Source organism: Bubalus bubalis, chromosome 10 (genome assembly GCF_019923935.1).
Source record: "Bubalus bubalis isolate 160015118507 breed Murrah chromosome 10, NDDB_SH_1, whole genome shotgun sequence".
Classification (NCBI taxonomy): Eukaryota; Metazoa; Chordata; class Mammalia; order Artiodactyla; family Bovidae; genus Bubalus; species Bubalus bubalis.
The window spans coordinates 9,177,664-9,198,544 of record NC_059166.1 but is presented as its reverse complement, the minus strand read 5'-3'; the positions used below and the strand labels follow the sequence as shown (position 1 = coordinate 9,198,544).

Here is a 20,881-nt window from a genome sequence, read left to right as displayed (position 1 = left end):
ACTCAGTGGTTATGGCCCGCGGGTGGCGTAGTTGCGGCTCCCAGGCTCTAGAGCACAGGTTCAGTACTTGGGGCACACGGGCTTAGCTGCTCCGCAGCATATGGGGTCTTCCCTGATCAGGGCTTGAAGCCATGTCTCCTGCATTGGCAGATTCATCAATGAGCCACCAGGTAGGTCCTGTTTGTAGATTTTTTGATGATGGCCTTTCTGACTGGGTATGAGGCGATACCTCATTGTCGTTTTGATTTGCAATTCTCTAAAAACGATGTTGAATGTCTTTTCATGTGCCTCTTGGCCCTCTGTATGTCTTCCTTGAAGAAACATCTGTTTAGATCCTCTGCCCATTTTTTGATCGGGTTGTTTGGTTTCTTGGATATTGGGCTCCACGCGCTGTTTGTAAATTTTGGAGATTAATCTGTTGTTGGTTGCATCATTTTCTCCCATTCTGTAGGTTGTCTTTTCATTTTGCTTGTGGTTTCCTTTGCTATGCAAAAGCTTTGTAATAAGGTCCTACTTGTTTATTTTTGTTTTATTTCCATTACCCTAGGAGCTAAATTGAAAAAGTTACTACTATCATTTATGTCAGTGTTCTGCCTATTTTCTTCTAAAAGCTTAATAGTATTGGGCCACCATCACCCTGATACCAAAGCCAGATGAAGACACTGTAAGGAAAGAAAATTACAGACCAATATCCCTAATGAACATAGATGCAAAAATCCACAACAAAATACTAGCAATCTGAGTGAAACAGCTCATTAAAAGAATCTCACACAACAGTCAAGTGGGATTTATCCCTGGGATAACAAGATGTTCACCATATAAAAATCAATCACTGTGATACACCCATTAACAAAATACAGGATAAGAACCATATGGTCATCTCAGTAGATGCAGACAAAGCATTTGACAAGATTCAGCACCCCGCCTCCCTCCTCTTCCCCTCTCCCATTCTCCCTTTAAGATGCCCAGTCATGTCTGCACAAGTGGAAGTTGAGATCAGCTCCTTGTCCTGCAGTAGTGATTCCTGGATAAAATCTGATCTTGCCTCCCTGACTGGTGCTGGCTTCACTGACCTTCGACAGCAGCCATGGGCGCTGTTGGGCCTGCCCGCATCACTTCGCACCCTGACCTCTTCTGTTGAGTCACAAGGTTATCAGTTTCCTCAGACAAGGAAATCATTTCCTTTTAGCCCTTTTGTTAAGGAAGTTTATTAGTAGCCACAGAAAAAAATGACTATTTCTACATAATGAGAAATGTATTTAGGTATTTATTGAAAGAGTTGGAACCTTTTGAAACAGGAAAGGATTTGAGAACTCATCTAATACAACTTTTTTTAGATGAAGACGAGAACAGTACTCAGGAAGGCAAATGATCAAATTCAAAGTGACATAAGTAGTTAGGAATCAAAATAGAACCATACCCCTAGCAAGCCAACTCCCAATTCTGAGTTCTTTGCAAAGGAAAGCATGTTTTGCCGGTAGACTTAAGACGATCTTCAGCAAACAGGCCCAGCACATTTCATCCAGCTCCAAAGATCTGATAATGGAGCTGTATTCCTGAACCTTTTCTCTCTACTTCATTCCATGTGTACTTAAGTATATTTCAATAGCATACTCACATGGTATATTATCCTAAATGTTCAGAAGGATATATGATGAAAAGTTCCCTTTCTCCCCACTATCCCCAGCCACCCACTTCTGTCCCCAGAGGTGATCGGTGTTTCCAGTTACTTGTGTGTCCTTCCAGAGGTATCCTAGTTAAATGTGTTTTTAAATTACTCCTGTAGTCAGACTGTTCCCCTCCACTCCCCAGAAATAATGTGTAGGTGTCTTAAAAGGATGAATAAACTTTAAAATGGAACCTGAAAGATTTGGGGAAGAATGTTATAGCAATGAAAATCATTTAATGTTAAATTCAGTACTTGAGGTGGATAGACTATCTCCTTCTCTGAAAATCTTTAAACATAGAGTAGGTGCTCTTCTTTATAGGTTAGTTTATAAGCAGTTATCCTGCAGTGAGGAGATGAAATGACTTCAAAATTACATGTTTAGCCCAAAGATACAAATTTTTATTATTGCTGTTTGGGCTAGATTTCTTTCCCATGTTTATCAGAATAAGTCTTAAAATGCCTGTTTTAGAAATGATTATTAGAATCAATTGTGAAGTTATAGTTTATCCTTTTTTTTGAACCAGGAAATACTCTGTTAATCAACTGAGCAATTCTGTCCTTTACAACTGTCTGATGTCAGTGGCTGAAAAAATACTGAAAAATATTAGTCACAAAATGCTCAAATCTGGCCTTGAAGCACATTTGAAAGCTAGTGTTTTGAAGCTGACAGGATGGTCTTTCAGAACAAAAGTGTTACTTCAGTGCAGCTCAGGACAGAAGATTCCTGCCAAGGAGCAAAGGGGCGTTACCACGCTTTCCTCCCGTCCTCCCTGCGTGGCCGTGCATGACGCTTGACACTGCACTTGACGCCAGCTGCAGGCCTTCCTCGGACGTGTTGTGGGTTTGCTTTCAGACCATTGCGCTGCAATGAGTCAGATACATGTTTTGGTTTCCCAGTGCATACAAAAATCATGTTTATACTATACTGTAGTCTATTAAAAGTATGCAATAGCATTATGTCTAAAAGAAAAAAATGTATATCCTTTAATTTTAAAATACTTTATTGCTAAAAAGAAAAATGCTATCATCTGAGCAAGTGGTAATCTTTTTGTTGGTGGAGGGCCTTGTCTCAGTGTTGATGGTTGCTGACTGCTCCGGGTGGTGGTTGCTAAATGCGGGGGTGCCTGCGGCCATTTCTAAAATGAGACAGCAGTGAAGCTTGCCACATGAATTGGCTCTTCCTTGCAGGAACCATTTCTCTGTAGCATGCAGTGCTATGTTTGATAGCTTTCTATACAGAGGAGAACTTCTTTCAAAATCAGTCAGTTCCCACAAACCCTGCTATCAACTAAGTTTATGTCATATTCTAGAGCCTTTGTTGTCATTTAAATAATCAAGTTTACCATCTTACATAGACCTGGTTTCCCAAAAGAATTACAATAGTAATATCAAAGGTCACTGGTCACAGATCACCATGACAAATATAATAATGAAAAAGTTTGAAATACTGTGAGAATTATCAAAATATTACACAGATACACAAAGTAACCAAATCATATTGGAAAAACAGCATAGACAGACTAGCTTGATGCAAGGTTGCTACAAACCTTTAGTTTAAAAAAAAATACAATATATGCAAAGTATAATAAAATAAGGTATGCCTGCAGTCGGAATTTGTAATAACTTTGTCATCCTCTCCCCCAGCTTTAAATTGATTTAACAAAAGCAAATAAATGGGAAAAATCAACTCCTTTTGTGACTAGTTTGTATGCTACTCGTTGAACTCTACTGCATTTACAGAAGCATATATTTTTGTAGTTGAAATTTCCTAACATGATCTTTATTCAAGCATGTAGATGAGGACCAGTCTCCAGAGATAAAGGTACTGATGATACATCATCACTGGTTGCAAAACATGAATCTTTTGAATGATTTTCTGTCTTCTTCCTACGGCTTAGTTCATTTTAAATTGCTGGTGATAATTGTGTTACATTTTAAAATGATTACATCTAAAAATAGTTTAGAATGGAGAGATTATATGTGGATACCATAATTTTTAAAAAGCATTGCAATGGTATTAAACACTGCCCTGAAGCAGTGTCCCCTGTCCAGAGGGACAGCCATTGAACCCAAGGGCTGGCAGGTTTCTACCACCTTTGGTTCTTAGTGTACATATTACAGAGGGAGCATTATTTCCACCCCTCGGTGAAGCCTGCAGTCCAACAGAAATAGTAAGGGACATATGAGACAGAAATTTAAATTATCTATAACTAAAAGTGTTTTGGAGGCCAGTTTTATGGGAAAATTTGAGCATTGATCTAGTTAAAAGAAGAAAAGAAAGAAGCTGTTCATGTGTAGGAAAACTCGGGCAAAGGCTAAAGCTTTGGGCAGAAATGCATTTACTGAGAGTCACTGAGCGTCCACTGGTGACTGGCAGCAGGTGAGAGCCTATGGCCACAGACCTGCCCTCGGGAAGCTCATGGTGCCGCAGAAACAGAATACTGTAGGGACCATGGCTAGAGTGAGGACAAGTCTGTGTGGTGGGTCTCAAAAGCCTTGACAAGTGATGTCTGAGTCCCTGTTACATACCAGACCCTGTACTGGACACCGGAGATAAAGCACAAACCATAGTCTCTGCCGGCAGAGGACCTGCTGTGTGTGTTGGCCCGGGGGACAGACGAGGTCATGCACCTCATCAGGGACAGGTTGACTCTGACGGGCCTGGCCTTTAACACATCCGGGAGTCAGAGGCTGGCAGGCAGTTGGAGTGTGTGAGTCTGGAGCTTAGGGGAATGGCCTGGACAGGGAGCAAGCCAGGCCATGGACAGGACTGTGACCTCCTAGAGAAGGGAAAGGGTCTGGGCCAAGCCTAAAGGAGGAGACCGAGCCTGGGCAAGAGGAGCCAGACCAGTCTGTCCTGAGCCCCAGAAGTAGGGAGGAGAGGCTGCAGAGAGTGATGCCTTTGCCCATATGTGTATTCCTTATTGTTTAGACTTTGCTGTCTTGTTCCTTTGAAGTCCTTGGCTTGGAGAAGCTTTATCTATTTCAAAGTGATGAGGCATTTAAAGAACTTGTAATAGAGGAGATCTTCAGAAATCTGATTTTATATCACATCAGTGTTCTTCAGTTATCTGACATATACCTGTGGCGGATTCATTTTGATATTTGGCAAATCTAATACAGTTATGTAAAGTTTAAAAATAAAATAAAATTAAAAAAAAAAAAATAAAAAAAAAAAAAAACAACAGAGTAACTTCCTCCATCACTGCTTGACAGCTCGAGCGTCAGGGATGCCTTTTTCCTTCTCCCTGATCTTAATAGTGCATTAACTTCCAAGAGAGCTGCAGTCAGAGTTGATTAATGTTGGGGAATTTGGAGGCTGGTTCTCTTGTCCTCTTTTGCTTTAGTGTGATGTTGAACACTGAAAACTCATTAAGCCACCAGTCCTTCATTCAGGAATTAGATGGTGTCTGTTCTCCATAATGGAAAAATGTGTTACTCAAACGATGCTTCATTTCCTCCCTCCCTTCACAGAGGCTGCTGTGTGTCCTCTGAGGACAGGCCCTGGGGAGAGCGCAGTGAGAGCAGACACAGTCCATGTCCTCAAAAGCTTATGTCTAGCACGGGAGTCAGACAGATCAGATAGCCACACAGTAAGACACAAGAATAGTGAGGATCCCATGCCAGCAGAGACTGGGAACTAAAGTGGAAGGGCCCAGGGAGCTTGTTTGGGATTGATAAACATTTTAATTCTGGGTACTTGAGAAAAATAACTGTTTGCTGTTGGCTGCTCATGAGCTGTGTTTATGAGAAACAAAGTCATAACTGTGAAATAACCCCTTCACACGCTCCCAGGTAAAACGCTGCCCTTGAGACGTGCTTGAACAAGTGAGTGAGGATGTGGGAAGTGGAGAATAAAAGCCTGCGTCCTGGGATGTCGCTTTAGAGGGCTGCCCATACATCTTCCTCCTCTGAAATATGCAAATTGTAGTTGAAGTTATAAGAGGTCATGTTCCATCTTCATCTGCACTGCGGACTGCTCACGAGACACCTGCCGTGTCTGCCTCCCCTGCCCGTGTCTCATGAGGTCCTTGTGGGCATACTGGTGGATACTCATTTTCAATGCTGGCGGCCAAGAATTCTGCTTTTCCTAAAATGACTTTTACTGTGTTCCTAGTACAACTTATCTCTTTTTCCTGTAAGCAGCATTCAATAATGATTCATCACCAGCCCTGAAGGAAAACTGTTTCAGCTTTCCCTTTTTTTTTCTTACTTTCCAGTCATTAAAATGTAGCTCATGTTTAAAGGAATATTTGATGGACAATTGGTTTATCTCAACAGCTCTGTAAATTCTGTCAGCTTATTACTGCTTAAATGAAATATATCTTCTTTTGCAATTAATCTTTCTTAATCATCTGGATTTATGTCCTAAGATTGCCTTCTGATTGTCACTGACTTTAACTCACTCATGTAACCATAAATACTTAACTGTACCCAAAGCTCTTGTTAGGTCCCAGGGGTACAACTGTGGACAGTCTTTGACCTCCAAAAGCTCAGTGTCAAAATCTTAAAAGCAGAAAGAGGCATGGACCTAAAAAGTCTTAAATAACTTTCCCTTTATGTAAATCTTGGTCTTTCTAGGTAAATAGCCCTGGCTTGACCACTTAATGACTTTGTCAACTTACTTGAGCTCTGCTAAGTTATTTCTGCATCTATAAAATGGAAATACCTTGCATGGGTCTCACAATGAGTTGCTGACGATTAGAGAATTCTCATTAGACACAAAAAATACAAAGATTTCAGGGCCACCCATCAGAATGACGCCGGTCAGGGGGCTTCCAGCAGCTGTGAGCGGCTCCTCTGCCGCTCTGATGGAGGCCGCCCACCGTCCCCCCAACCCCCGCGTCCAGCCTTCCTCTGCCTGCTTGTGCTCTAGCCCTGGCCGTGTGCCTGCCCGCGCCCCAGCACGTGCCTGAGCATGTGCTCGGGGCGGGTGACTGGGGCCCCCAGGAGCAGCCCGCAGCGCACAAGGCGCCAGCCCCGTCTCAGCTCCATGCCGGCAGTGCTGGCGCTTAGCCGCCGGGATTATTCAGACAGCTGATGAGGTGAGCTTTGTTAGAATCGTGCTTAGTACAAAGCAAGTACTTAATATATTAATACCATTAACTTACTATAACGTTATTACTTAAATACATCAACCCTGGTACTATTCTCAGTGAAATGGAACAACAAGATAAACAGGCTTACGTACACTTGCATATGATGATCCTCTCCTGCTGCCTTTTTTTTTTTTTTTTTTAAGAGAAAAATAAGAGAATATTATCTTCTTCTTGACCCCCCTCCTCCAACTGAAAAAAAAAAAAAGCAACCCACAAAATGTTTGAGACAGTGATTTTGACATTCGAAAGCGTCCACATAACATATTTATTACAGCACTAGCTCCCTTTCGCTAATAGAGGACTAAAATTCTTCCAGTAAGAGCCAGCTAACAAGCCTTATGTATCCCGCCGTTGCTTAACTGGTCTCTTCCAGCTCTTAGGTATTGTGTCCTGTGAACACATTGAGGTGGGAGTGGGGTGGGGCCACAACCGCTGTCCTCTCTGCCCGCCCATCGGGGGTCCCGCTCCTCTGCTGCAGGTACTGTTCGGCACCGCCGACGGACAGGTGATCGTCATGGACTGCCACGGCCGGATGCTGGCCCACGTCCTGCTGCACGAGTCGGATGGCATCCTCAGCATGTCCTGGAACTACCCTGCCTTCCTGGTGGAGGACAGCAGCGAGAGCGACACCGACTCGGACGACTACTCCCCGCCCCAAGGTGGCCCTGCAGGGAGGGCAGGAGGAGAAGGACCCCTTCCCATCGGGCAGGGTTCTCAGCGGAATGCAGGGCAGAGCCGGCCCACCCAGTCTCTGACCTGGATGGGACTGTCACCTACCTCTCTGCCATCCCTTTTCGCAGAATCAGTGGTCAGGTGGCTTGGCCCTCCACTGGTTTTCCTAGACGCAGAACAAGACTGATGGCCGTTTCCGTGACCCTGAGGTGTTGGGGGGAGGGGGGTGCCTAGGGAGAACAGAGCCGAAGGTGAAAACTGCTGTGCTGTTCCTACACCCTAACCCATGTGCTCTAGATCCGTAACATTACTGAAGCTGGTGACCCTGGCTGTGTGACCAAAGGGTTAGTTAGTTCTGCCCCTGACGAAGGCCAGCACGTTGCCATGTCCCTGCCTGTTTATTTCAGGCAAAAGATCTTCCCTTGCTCAGTTCAGAAGAACCCGCTGCCCTCACCCCGCCACCTCCAAGCCTTACAGTGACGTTAGAGTAGATGACATCTGAGTTTGTGAACATTTGGCCCAGTCATGACAGATGGTTTCAGCCCCTTGGTGGGGGTGATTTTGGGTTCTGCCTCCCCTCGCCACCTTGAGCATGCCTGAGGCCCCAGAGCAGAAGCCTTGGGGGTGGGTGCTGGCCTGGACGTCCCCACTGTCAGCCCTCAGCGTGCCCCCCGCAGGGCTCTGACTCTCCCTCGGGGTCCCATCCCTGCTCCTTTTAAAGAGCCTCTCTTTTTAAAGGAGACAGTGTGATGAGTAGTGAGACGGAAGGACTGACTGCCGGTGGCAGTGATCAAATTGGTGTCTTTCAGCACTCGGCTCAGCATACTTTTAAAACAGGACTTACTGGGTTGAATGCATACTTGCTCTTCCCCTCTTACTAGGGCAGAAACAGGGTCCAGAGACCAAGGTGATGGAGCATGTCCAGATGAAGTCTAAGAGCAGCATTAGTTCCCAGCTGCACTCTAACTGGTTCCCCTCCTCAGAAGCAGTGGGGCAGTTTGGAGGAAACTGAAACTTGACTTTCAGAGAGAGCAGGGTGTTCCTGGTGACCTTGGGAATTTGAGCACAGAGGCCAGTATTTGTAGTATCTTAAAAGTGAAGCAGAGGACAGTTATTACAAGAGCCTCCGCAGGTGGGCTGAGCAGGGCAAGTGAGCAGGTGTCAGGCTGACCCACTGCAGGGGGTGGACGCAGAGGAGCACCCCTCAGGGCTCCTTCCTTAATAGACACACACACACACACACGTCTCCTCACACTCACGCACCCTGGGCATCAGCCACAGCCAGTCTGGGCCTCCTCCAGATGTGGGGTCTCTTTTGGTAAAAACAACTCACGTTGGCTGCTCGATGCCTGTAATGTTCAGTGAAAGTGCGTCCAGTGTTGAAAGGCAGCTTTCGGTACATTGGACCAGGATTAAGAAAATGTTTTCAACCTTCCCCCCCATCCTCCTATGTCACGTGATATTAAAGTAATTCACGTTTGCATATCACCAGAGACACGCAGGTTGGTAAACTCTCAGCAGGGCACCCAGAGCCCAGGGAGCCCCACCCGGTACCCAAAGGGCTGCTGTCCCCACCACCTCTCGTCTGGGGCTCCCCCCATGCCCATGTGGTTAGAGCCTGATGCTGTGCAGCACCACCTTCCTGGGTGACCCCCCCAGCCCAGGGTCTGTCCTGCACTGTTAGCGGTTTCCAGGCCTCTTCAGGGCTGCACGTGCGGGCCTGGGTTCAGGTCACGTGCTCGTTACCTCATTTTCACCCGGCACTTCTGTTCCCGCAGATGGTCCGGCAGCATACCCCATCCCGGTGCAGAACATCAAGCCCCTGCTCACTGTCAGCTTCACCTCTGGAGACATCAGCCTGATGAACAGCTACGACGACTTGTCTCCCACCATCATCCAGTCGGGGCTGAAAGGTACGGAGCGGCCCGCCTTGCGAGCTAGGCGTCACTCCCAGGCCTCCTGACCGCCAGCCTGTACAGGGCTTAATGGAGTCTGTCCGTGAAGGTCTTTCCTCTCGCTCCTCTGCTTGTCTGACCAGTCGATTCCTATCTAGTCTCATCTTGAGGAAGCTCTCCCAACAGTCACTTCGTCCTCACCTGCCCTTCTTGGGAGGAGTGGTCCTCTCAGACAGGGGGCACTCGCCTCCAGACAACACACAGGAGCCCCCAGGGTTCTGAGGCTTCTTGAGGAGCTGGTGGTTGTGACAAACCTGTCAAATAGAGGCGTCCGTGTGAAGGTCAGTGGTCAGTGGCTGACGGCCTCCTGAGGGGGCGGTAGGAAGTGGTGTCTCAGGAGGAAATGGGTGTCCATCAGCATTCTGAGTGTTGTGAAATGTGCAGTTCAGGAAGTCTCCTGAGGTGGTGGCTCTGATGAGTTCTCTGGAAAACCAGTCTGTTTCTTCAGGATTGGACGGTGCAGTGCAGAAAGCTCCAGGGTGGTCTCTGGTCCCCATGGTAAAGGGACCTGCTGTGATCTGAATGGAGGTAGGGCAAACCGGAACCTTGGCTTTCTTTTTCGTTCTCTCTCTCCCTCCCTGTCTCTGGACACAGGCGCACATGTGCGGGTGCACTCTCACACATGCACACACAAGTGTGCACACATCTAACGGCTAATAGATGAGTCACTAATGTGGACGTCTAAGGAAGGGATGGGGCCGGGCATCCCTGATGGCTGCATGCCTGTCATGTGGATCAGGCCTGGGTTATGCTCAATATTGAGGGGCCCGCACTTGTCACTGCATCCTTTTATGTTCCTAATTATATAATTTCAGAACGAGAAATGGCATTATTCTTATGAAACTTACTCTTTTCAAAAGAATGACATACCTTTGGGAACTACCGCCATCTCAGTGTAATGTTATAACTGCACCAAAGAAATCCCTGCACATTTGCTCATAAACGTTTGGACTGAGATCCTTACTCAGATGTCGCCATTTAGCAAACGGCCGCCTTGAGCCCTCGGGCTTCCCTGTGTTAGCTGCTGCGCATCTGTTGTGTGTCTGGGTCCGTCCTGTGGGGGCCACCACCCACTTACCTATAAGGAAAAACCTGGACAGAGTTTTGGGCCCACCCAATACTCAACCTTATTTATACCTGTCTATAAGAAAAAGAAAAATCCTCTATTTATTGATGCTTTTACTGTCTCCAGTTGTGGAGATTTTACCATGTTGTATTTGTCCATAACTGCATCCTCTCAGCCCTCTGCTGGGATCTGTCTCTAGATTCCGTCTGCAGCTGACTTGACAAGTGGGCCCTCAGTTCCCGGGGTCTGGAGAGCTGTCTTCTCCCAGGACTGCTCTTCAGTCTTCCAGGGAAACTGGGGAACTTCAGTGACCTCAGAATGTGCTCGGTGTTGATGTCAGAATCGGTGCCGCACGTGAATGAGAGAGAGCTGCTGAGATCACAGGTGGAGCTCAGGAACTGCCGAAATCTAGACCAAGTTCTGAAACCCGTCCCTGTCATGGGGTGCACCTTTCAACTCCAGCCTCTCTGCAGAATCGGCCGCGGACTTCCAGGTTTCAGGGATCTCTGGATAAGCCAGATCCAGTTTTAGGATCTTGAGGGAAAACAAACTACACCATAAATCTTACTGTACCAGCAGCTTGTTTTACCAGCAAGAATAAGTGAATCGCTCACATTGGAATTAGACACAATGTCTAATAGCCATTTCTTCTAGGTCCTGAATGGCTCGTAGGTGAGCATCACATCTCTGTGACAGTGTGTCTGACAACACTGCCATCCAGCAGAGGGATTGTCTTCTTTTCTGAGACCCCACATCACATCACCCAGATGCTGGGTGAAAGTCAAGGCCTTGATACGCAGACCCGTCCTTTATCTGAACTTCATCTGTCTAGTAGTGCACAGAACATCGAATGAATTGAATTTAGGCTTTTCTCTTGATTTGCATTTCACTTGGAGCTTTTGTAAACTCTCTGAGTCCTCTCTGGGAGTCGGGGTCACGGCAGAGGGAAGGACACTCAGGATGGACAGTGGTGGGTTCTCTGACCTTACCTGCACTCTCGTAGTTGTGGCCTTCTCATCGTGGAAGTGCTGGTACTGCAGTAGATATATCATGTGTGGTTTTCTCCTGGTTTAGGTGTGTTTCAGGGGAAACTGCAGTCCCCACCCATATAATGAACACTCCCCACCCATGTAGTGAACACTCCCCACCCATGTAGTGAACACTCCCCACCCATGTAGTGAACTCTCCCCACCCATGTAGTGAACTCTCCCCACCCATGTAGTGAACACTCCCCACCCATGTAGTGAACACTCCCCACCCATGTAGTGAACACTCCCCACCCATGTAGTGAACTCTCCCCACCCATGTAGTGAACACTCCCCACCCATGTAGTGAACACTCCCCACCCATGTAGTGAACTCTCCCCACCCATGTAGTGAACACTCCCCATCCCTGTAGTGAACACTCCCCACCCATGTAATGAACACTCCCCACCCATTTACATGAACACTCCCCACCCATGTAGTGAACACTCCCCATCCATGTAGTGAACACTCCCCATCCATGTAGTGAACTCTCCCCACCCATGTAGTGAACTCTCCCCACCCATGTAGTGAGCACTTCCCACCCATGTAATGAGCACTCCCCACCCATGTAGTGAACATCTGTGTTCAGAGTCTCCATTGACTTCACAAGAGAAACTTGGACGCCGTTGTACGTGCTCAGTGGCTCTATTTCTTAAACTCCTTAAATGAGAGTTCAGAAAGGACACCCCCACCCCCACCCCGCCAGCTCATGTTGACTACCTCCCTCTTTTTTGTTTCAGAGGTGGTGGCCCAGTGGTGCACGCAGGGAGACCTCCTGGCAGTTGCTGGTATGGAGTGCCCAAGCCAGCTCAGTGACCTCCCCAATGGCCCTCTTCTGAAGAGTGCCATGGTCAAGTTCTACAACGTTCGTGGGGAGCACATCTTTACCCTGGACACGCTTGTGCAAGTAAGGACGTGTGTCGGACACACGCTGTGACAGCAGTGTGTTAATTTGCCCCCAACTTCCATTAAGTACTCGTGAACTGCTTCTACTCACTGTAATTTTCTTTGGCAGACTTTAATCTTTTGTTGACCATGAATTAAATTATAGGGTATAAACCAGAAGAAGTAAGGGGAAAAAAAGTTTTTGCCTTTTAACCAAAATGTATCCATTTCCATTCCTAAATGGTGGACAGTGAGTAAGCAGAGTGAGCTAGTGTTTATCATCTTTACAAAGTAAAAATCAGCAACTTGCAGAGAAGTAAATGGTGCATCTTCGTTTATTTACTCTGATTTTGTTTGTTATGCCAGTAATATACTTTTCCATTTAAGCTAAATTATTGTTGAACCATAAATAGGAAAGCTTAAAGGTCTTTAAAAGAGTGTGCATGTGCGGGCCCCTTTCTGTGTGTTCTTATTTCCCAGAAGTCTGTAGATTGCCTCGTTTCTGGTGTGGATCAGTTACAGTGGAGACACAGCCCCACTCTCATGGAGGTATAGTAGAGATAGGTCTGAGAGTGAGTTGATGGTTGATGGGGGTGATGATAAACTAGGGACTTACGTTCTAGTCTGACCCAGCTCATCAGAGAGACAGGTGTGCCAGATTTTAGGAAATTTGTAGTTGTGTGTGTGCTCAGTTGTGTCCAACTCTTTGCAACCCCCGTGGACTGTAACCCACCAGGCTCCTCTGTCCATGGGATTCTCCAGGCAAGCATTACTAGAGTGGGTTGCCATTTCCTCTTCCAGGGGCTCTTCCCTACCCAGGGATCAAACCTATGTGTCTTGTGTCTCCTGCATTGGCAGGTGAAGTCTTTATCACTGAGCCACCTGGGAATCCAGATGCCAGCACTAATTATCTAAATACATATATTTTCAATTGTAGTACAATACACATTTACTGTCTCAACCATTTTTTAAGTGTATTGCGCTATTGTGTAACCAATCTCCAGAACTGTTTCATCGTGTAAGACTGAAACTATGCCTTCTTGTTCCTGTGAATTTGACTATTCTACATACCTCATGTAAGTGGAACCATGCAGTGTCTGTCTTTTTGTGTCTGGCTTATTTCATCCGCATTGTAGCCCGTGTCAGAATTTCGTTCCTTTTTAAGGCTGAAGAATATGCTGTTGTATGTGTACAACTGCATCTTGTTCATCCATTCATCCATCAGTGGATGTCTGGTTTCCTTCCAGCTTTTGGCTATTATGAATAATGCTGCTGTGAACAGGAATATACAAATATCTCTTTGAGATGCTGCTTTCATTTCTATTGGATAAATGCCCAGAAGTTGAATTGCTAGGTTATATGGTAATTCTATTTCTAACTTTTTTGAGGAGCTTCCATAGTGTTTCCACAGTGGGTGCTCCAGTTTACACTCCCACCAGAAGTGCACAGAGACCCCCCACGTCCCTGCCAGCTCTTGCTGTTTTCTGGCTTTTGGGTGGTAGCCATACAGATGGTCATGAGGTGGATCTCACTGTGGTTTTGATATGTGTATCCCCGATGATTAGTTTGGAGAAGGCAATGGCACCCCACTCCAGTACTCTTGCCTGGAAAATCCCATGGATGGAGGAGCCTGGTAGGCAGTCCATGGGGTCGCTAAGAGTCGGACACAACTGAGGGACTTCACTTTCACTTTCATTCATTGGAGAAGGAAATGGCAACCCACTCCAGTGTTCTTGCCTGGAGAATCCCAGGGACGGGGGAGCCTGGTGGGCTGCCGTTTATGGGGTCGCACAGAGTCGGACACAACTGAAACGACTTAGCAGCAGCAGCAGATGATTAGTTACATTGAGCATCTTTTCATGTACTTGTTGACCATGTGTATATCTTCCTTAGAAAAATGTCTGTTCAAGGCCATTGCCCATTTCCTAACTAGATTGTTTGGTTTTTTTGTTGTTGAGTTGTAGGATTTAAAAAAAAAAAAAAAAGATGTTTATTGGTATTAGTTTTATTTATTTATTTATATAGGCTGCATTGCATGGCATGTGGGATCTTAGTTCCCCAACCAGGGATCGAACCTGAGCCCCTTGCAGTGGATGTACAGATTCTTAACCATTGGACTGCTGGGAAGGTCCCAAGTTACAGGATTTAAATGTATGTTTCGACAATGTAAAATCTGTGAGCAGATAAGCATATTTGTTTGTTCATCTGTTCAAGCATCCAGCAAACATATTTTGCGGGGCTCCTATGCAGCTGGGCCCTGAGCTCAGAGCTCTGAGTGCTGGGGTATAGAAGGTGATGTAGGAGCCAGTCAAGGTAACAAGCTGGAGTCACGCCCCAGCCAGAGAAGGGCAGCGTGGTTTTAAAGTGAGGTTCAGTGTTCCCCAGGCCGCCTCTGCAACCCCTAGAGGCAGAAGTGGTACAAGCTGCCTGATACTAGGAATTGGAGAAATTTATGTAGCAGAAAGATGAAGAATGGAAGGAACTTAGGGTACTGGGAAGAAGGTTACAGAAATGGGCAGCCATGGAGTTGGAGTGGGAAGAAGCTCTGTGATTTGATACTGGCCAGAAAAAAGTCATAATCAGGCATTTTCAGAAAGAAGTGATAAACATAGGGTGGGAAGCGGTGCATGGATAGGAAATTCAAACTCCTGCTTTAGAAGTGAAGTGGTTCCAAGTGATGAGGCGAACCTGGGAAGCGCTAAAGTGGAGCAGAGTTGAGGCCGTTAGCAGGAGGCCAATGTGTGTGGCAAAGTAAATGTAGATATTGGAGTCCCTGTGTGTTTGAGATTGAAGAAGAGGTTACCTTACTTACACAGTAACTGTGACCCTACTGCCAGTCTGTTTCCTGGAACTTAGTATAGGCGCTCAGTAAGTACGTGTTCAGTGGATTGACAGATGGACAGTTATGGTTTCTTAGTTCTTTCTGTTGAATATTTGACCCAGCAGGCTGTGTGCCCTCAATCAGATCTCATGCCAGCTTTCTACCTCTAGGCTCACTGAGAGACAAGTAGGAGAACTTGGGAACTCTCAGCCCTTTCTGACTTAAGATCTTTTATGTCTGCTAGAGCATTTGTGAATTGAAGCGTTGAAACACACTCCCAGTGCACTGAGCATCGTCCATGATTCTGTCTGACTCGGCACCCTCCCCTGGCATCCCCCCACAGAGACTGTCCTTCCCGGCCATTTCAGCTTGGGGAAATCCATCGTCTCTGTTGTCCACACAGCCACGTCCTTTGGTAAATCTGCCCGAAGACTGCTACCCCTCTTCTCTGTGAACCTTCAGGGTATATACTACCTCTGGCACGTATTACACTTTTTTTGTTTATTTGTTTTACTTTCTTAAAGACCTCAGTTTCTCTATTTTTCTGATCTTCACTGTGCTTAGAATGCAGTAGAAGCTCAATGACCTTAACCATCTGCAAGCGTTCTCATCAGCTATCACATGAAACTAGCATAGATCCTGAGTTTAAGCCATTTGAGGCTCAGGGATAAGAGACAGACTGGCTATCTTATTTACCTTTGGAAAAGATAGTCACATAGCATCCCTGCATTTTAATAAACTGTTGACTCTTTTTTCATTTGAGGGTCTGTTTCAGCCATTGAAAAATTGCCTCAATAATACACAGTTAAATAATGATGCTCTTAAAAACCAAGTACAGTATCGATTGTGTGTGGCAGCAGCTTAACTGTCGTCTGTAATGATTCTAGAATCACGTGTCTGTACTGTGCTGTTCAAGTTGTCCAAAGGCAGGAACGTTTTTATGGCAGGAAGGAAGTTAGGCAGCTTATTGGGCTGTTTATAAAAAGAACTAAATGCAGTTTAGATTGGATAATTTATTTCCAAGTTAATGAGATTGTAGGTTATTACGCACAAAACCAGTGCCCGGCACAGACTGGTGGCAGCCTCGCTTTAAAACGGATTCTCCTGAGTTACTCACAGCAGCAATGCTTGAGGCTGATGCTCTTAGAAGAAAATGCACTCTAATTCATTTTCCTTTCCTTCCTGCCTGTCATACTTTATAAGTCTAGAGTCCCATCTCACCAGCTGCTATCTGTGACCATCTCTATGTAATTGGGGGTTCCCAGGTAGCGCTAGTGGTAAAGAACCCACCCGCCAATGCAGGAGACGCCAGAGACGAGAGTTGGATCCGTGGGTCAGGAAAAGCCCCTGGAGGAGGGCATAGCAACACACTCCAGCATTCTTGCCTTGGAAACCCCATGGACAAAGGAGCCTGGTGGGCTGCAGTCCATCGGGTCGCAAAGAGTCAGACACAACTGAACCGGCTTAGTACGCATATATGTAATTGCATAACTGATCATCTGACCACAGAGTTTGAGGGTTAGCATCACTGACTGCAGTTCAAAGGCTTCAGTAATTCAGATCAGTGTGTTTTTGTTTGGTTTTGTTTGGTTGGATTGTTGGATTTTGGGGGTTTGTGTGTTTTAGCTTTATGAACTTTTTCTGTATTAAAGGCAGATTGGTAGAATCGCCTTAACATTCTGTAAGGTTCAGGTATTAATATAAGATATTTGGGTAAAAAATTAAAAGAGGAGGAAGATAGTATGGACACTGAAAAGTCAAGTGAGTGATTATGGTCATTGACTTTCTGTGCTCTTGAAGGAGACTATTTTGGCAAAAACTGTACTTGCCTCCTTTTGTTGAGAATTAACTCTGCCTATTCTCACAAAGCTGGCATAGGTATGCTTTTCCCATTGTTTGCTGTAAATAGATGAAAAAGTTCTTTCCGGGGTTGTCTGCTTACAAAATTCAGGAATGGTGTGTGTTCTTTTAAAATGGAGGTTTGGACCTGTGGCGGATTCATTTTGATATTTGGCAAAACTAATACAATTATGTAAAGTTTAAAAATAAAATAAAATTTAAAAAAAAAAAGAAAATCAATTAAAAATAAATAAATAAATAAAATAAAATGGAGGTTTGGGTAAGTGAGTCCTGAGCCAGCTTTTATTACTGTGGCTTAGTTTTTGGTCAAATCATTGTAACTTAATACTCAGAATTGTCCATGGCACCAACCAACACAGTTTTACGGTGACTAGTCACCACCTTGGTCTATTTACAAGTGAACTGTTCTTGAAGGCTTTCCTTCTGTGTACATGCCTGTACAAATGTTGAATACCCTCTTCTGTCTAGGGCTGTGAAACATTTAAAGCGTATTTCCTCTGAAAGAGATACCCACCTTCTTAGGGGGAGCTTAGGCTTCCTTGGTGGCTCAGTGGTAAAAGTCAAAAAAGCCTGCCTGCCAATGCAGGAGATGTGGGTTCAATCCCTGGGTTGGGAAGACACCCTGGAGAAGGAAATGGCAACCCACTCCAGTATTCTTGCCTGAGAAATCTCATTGACAGAGGAGCCTGGCAGGCTATAGTCCATGGGGTTGCAAAGGGTCAGACACAACTGAGCGACTAAAGAACAACAGAAAGGAAGGCAGGTGATTGGGTAACAGGAGACCTCTCTGACATTCCCAGGGTCTGACTCCCCAGCAGGGCCTCATCACCCAGAAACCACCTAACTGGGTGGCCACCTTTTCTTTCTCTCAGGCCAATGTAGCTGGTTTGACCCTTTTGTTGTCTGTTGACTCTAATCCCACTTGAACAGCTTATCTTTAAGAAGGGAAGGACATCCTGCTTTTTATTTTTATCCCCTTCAAGTTTTTAGGGGCTTCTCTGATAGCTCAGTTGGTAAAGAATCTGCCTGCAATGCAGGAGACCCCAGTTCGATTCCTGAGTCAGGAAGATCTGCTGGAGAAGGGATAGGTTACCCACTCCAGTATTCTTGGGCTTCCCTTGTGGCTCAGCTGGTAAAGAATCTGCCTGCAATGTAAGAGAGCTGAGTTCGATTCCTGGGTTGGGATGATCCCCTGGAGAAGGGAAAGGCTACGCACTCTAGTATTCTGGCCTGGAGATTCCATGGACTGTACGGGCCGTGGGGTCGCAAAGAGTCGGACATGACTGAGCGACTTTCACTTTGCTAAGTTATCAGAGGACCCCATGCAGTGCACACAGTTAGTAGAGTAGTGGGAAGCTTTGGGCTCCAGTCAGAGGCATCATCTTTGTGTCCACATCCACAGCTCCCTCGTGTCAGGCCTCAGCTGAGACTTCCTCCGGGGACACCTTCTCTGTCCCCCTCCTGAAATGACCCCTGCTCCTCCTCTGGCCCTTGTCTTACTGCTCTTACCTCGCGGCGTTGTCACCCTCGGACACCATCAGGCCGTCTGTCCCTGTCACAGAGCCCAAGACCCTCCTGTCTCCCCTCCTTCCTCAGAGCCTCAGGCCCGTGAAGCAGGGAATTCCTTTTCTTCTGTGTCAATCCCCAGATGCCCAGCAGGTGTCCGGCCCGCTACATACACTTTACAGGGACTCACTGATGGACTGATGGCAGCTCATAGGCAAGTGTGATTGGTGGACGCACGGCACGGATCATTGGCAGCAGGAGGTGAGGTCAGGAGCTCCTTGGCGTCTCCTCATGTGCTGTAAGGAGTTGAAACCGGCCGTTGACCATCCGTGACACTGTGGCCAGGGAGGCTGAGGGAGCAGACTCTCCCCTCTCCTCATAAGGGGCTGGCGTCTGCCACAGAGAGAGGGCAGCCTGACCGTCCACAGCTGCTCCCCAGCTCCCTGTGAACGTCGCACATCTCCAGCCAGGGGCCACCTGTGTCTGTCCAGCACATTCACCAGGGCACCAGGTTTCTGCCACACCAGTGCTCCTGAAATGCAGCTCAGTGTCTTGTCTTGTGCCTCAGATTTACGTGCAAAATACCTACAACAGATTAAAATCTGAATATTATCAACTCCACACCTCTAGCTTTCGTTCTAAAAATAGTCATTTTGTGCAATTTGAGAAAGCGATGAAGCCTACAGATTTGCATGAGTTTTTCCCTAGCAGACGACAGCTGTTCAAACAAAAACATCATCTGTGGGCGTCGTGTGTATCCAGGTTTGCTGGAAGAGAATGTTGGGCAGACACGGTTCTCTTCGGCTGCAGCTGACCCTGGGCGGGGGGTTGTGCCTGGAGAAGACATGCCCCGTGTGTGAGGCTGGGTTGGACGAGACCGGGGAATGCCTGTCCCACCTACAGATGGGGCCCCAGAAATGGCTGAGGGCGAGGCCGCTGGATGGAGGCGCCCCACCCTGTGTCTGTGCCGCCACCTTGACTCCTGTGCTTTCTGAGACAACACAGCACTTACAGTGAGGGCTCGTAGGCTGGGGCCCCAGTGAACAGCACAAGAAGGCGAGCACCAGCGGGAAGCGAGCCTTGTAGAGAGGAGGAGGACGTGTAGGCACCTGTGCAAGTAAACACAAGGTATAAAAGGATTTTGTGGTGTGTGTTCATTTTCTTACTTATTTCCAGCTTTATTAAGATTTATTTGATATGAACACTTTGTGAGTTTCAGGTGTACAGGGTGTGGATTTGATACACTTATATATTATAGTATGACTAAGCATGATTATGCTACTAAAAGAACTTTTGTCCTAAACTGCACTAATGGGAAGGTAGTTGCTGATGCCAAGAAGTTTGGGGGGGTATGTTTTTTTCTGTGTTGTCTGCCTTGTCATCGGCTGTGATCACATCTTGTTGTCAGTTAACAGTGTTCTCTGTTGGGTCTACCCTCTGTGAGGGATCCTCTTACAAGGAGGCCCATCTTGGAAGTAGTCTGAAGGCCCCAGACTGAGCGCCAGGCCCCATGGGCCTCCTCCAGGGGACCGCGGCCGTGGTCCCACGCAGCGGCTGCCCAGCCTTGTTGTGATGGCAATGAAAGATGAATTATCTCCAGCCTTGCATTTTGTTTTTAATTTGAAACCAGAATTAGCTGACCCTGGAGGCTATTTTAAGCTAGTGTCTTCATGTGTTCCTTTTATCTCGACGATTGTCACTGAAGTATCATGAAAGTTCTCCTATCTGTTTCATATGCAAGACCTGGTGTCCCCTCTTCCAATCCTGGCAGCCCCTCAGGACTCCATTAAATTAGGACTCCATCTGCCCGGATCGGAAGGAGCAGATTCTCTCGCTGCTTCTCCATCACAGCCCTCCACCTCTTTCTTTCTTCCTTGGCCGATGGAACCCCTGAGCTTTGGATTTCTTTTCCCCGATGCAGCCAGTTTCTGACTCGCGTATTTGGCTATCATCCTCCTTTTTCAAAGCAAATAACATCCACAGACCTCTAGAGCAGCTGCCACAGAAACTGTGTTCCTCTCTCTGCCCTTTCCTACCCTGTCAGCAGCTCAGGGATAGCTGAGAATCTGTGGGTTGTCACCTGTGATGGGTCCCAGAAGCACTGTTATCTTTCGTCTCCTTTAATCCTCACAGCCCCCATTTTACTCATGAAAAAGTACAAGACTTCCAGGGTTATATAATATTCCCTGGGTCACAAGCTTGTGGCTTGAATCCAGTGTTGACCTGACTATCTGAAATGGTCCTTGTTAGGACCAAAGTGATGGGCCATCTGGTCTACCTCCTCACTACCCCTCCAAGCCTTGGATTACTACTGGTTACTTCA

General features: G+C 46.4%; 1 protein-coding gene across 7 annotated transcripts in view; it reads left to right on the top strand.

The window, feature by feature from the left end:
- TULP4 (TUB like protein 4) overlaps positions 1-20,881 on the top strand; it is a 223,062-nt gene that overhangs the window by 181,788 nt on the left and 20,393 nt on the right. For all 7 annotated transcript variants that reach the window (XM_044924040.1, XM_044924042.1, XM_025294333.2 and 4 more), the window contains 3 exons: positions 7,247-7,427; positions 9,219-9,353; positions 12,227-12,393. In XM_044924040.1, coding sequence (XP_044779975.1) covers positions 7,247-7,427; positions 9,219-9,353; positions 12,227-12,393 — 483 coding nt within the window. The remainder of the gene's footprint in view (positions 1-7,246; positions 7,428-9,218; positions 9,354-12,226; positions 12,394-20,881) is intronic.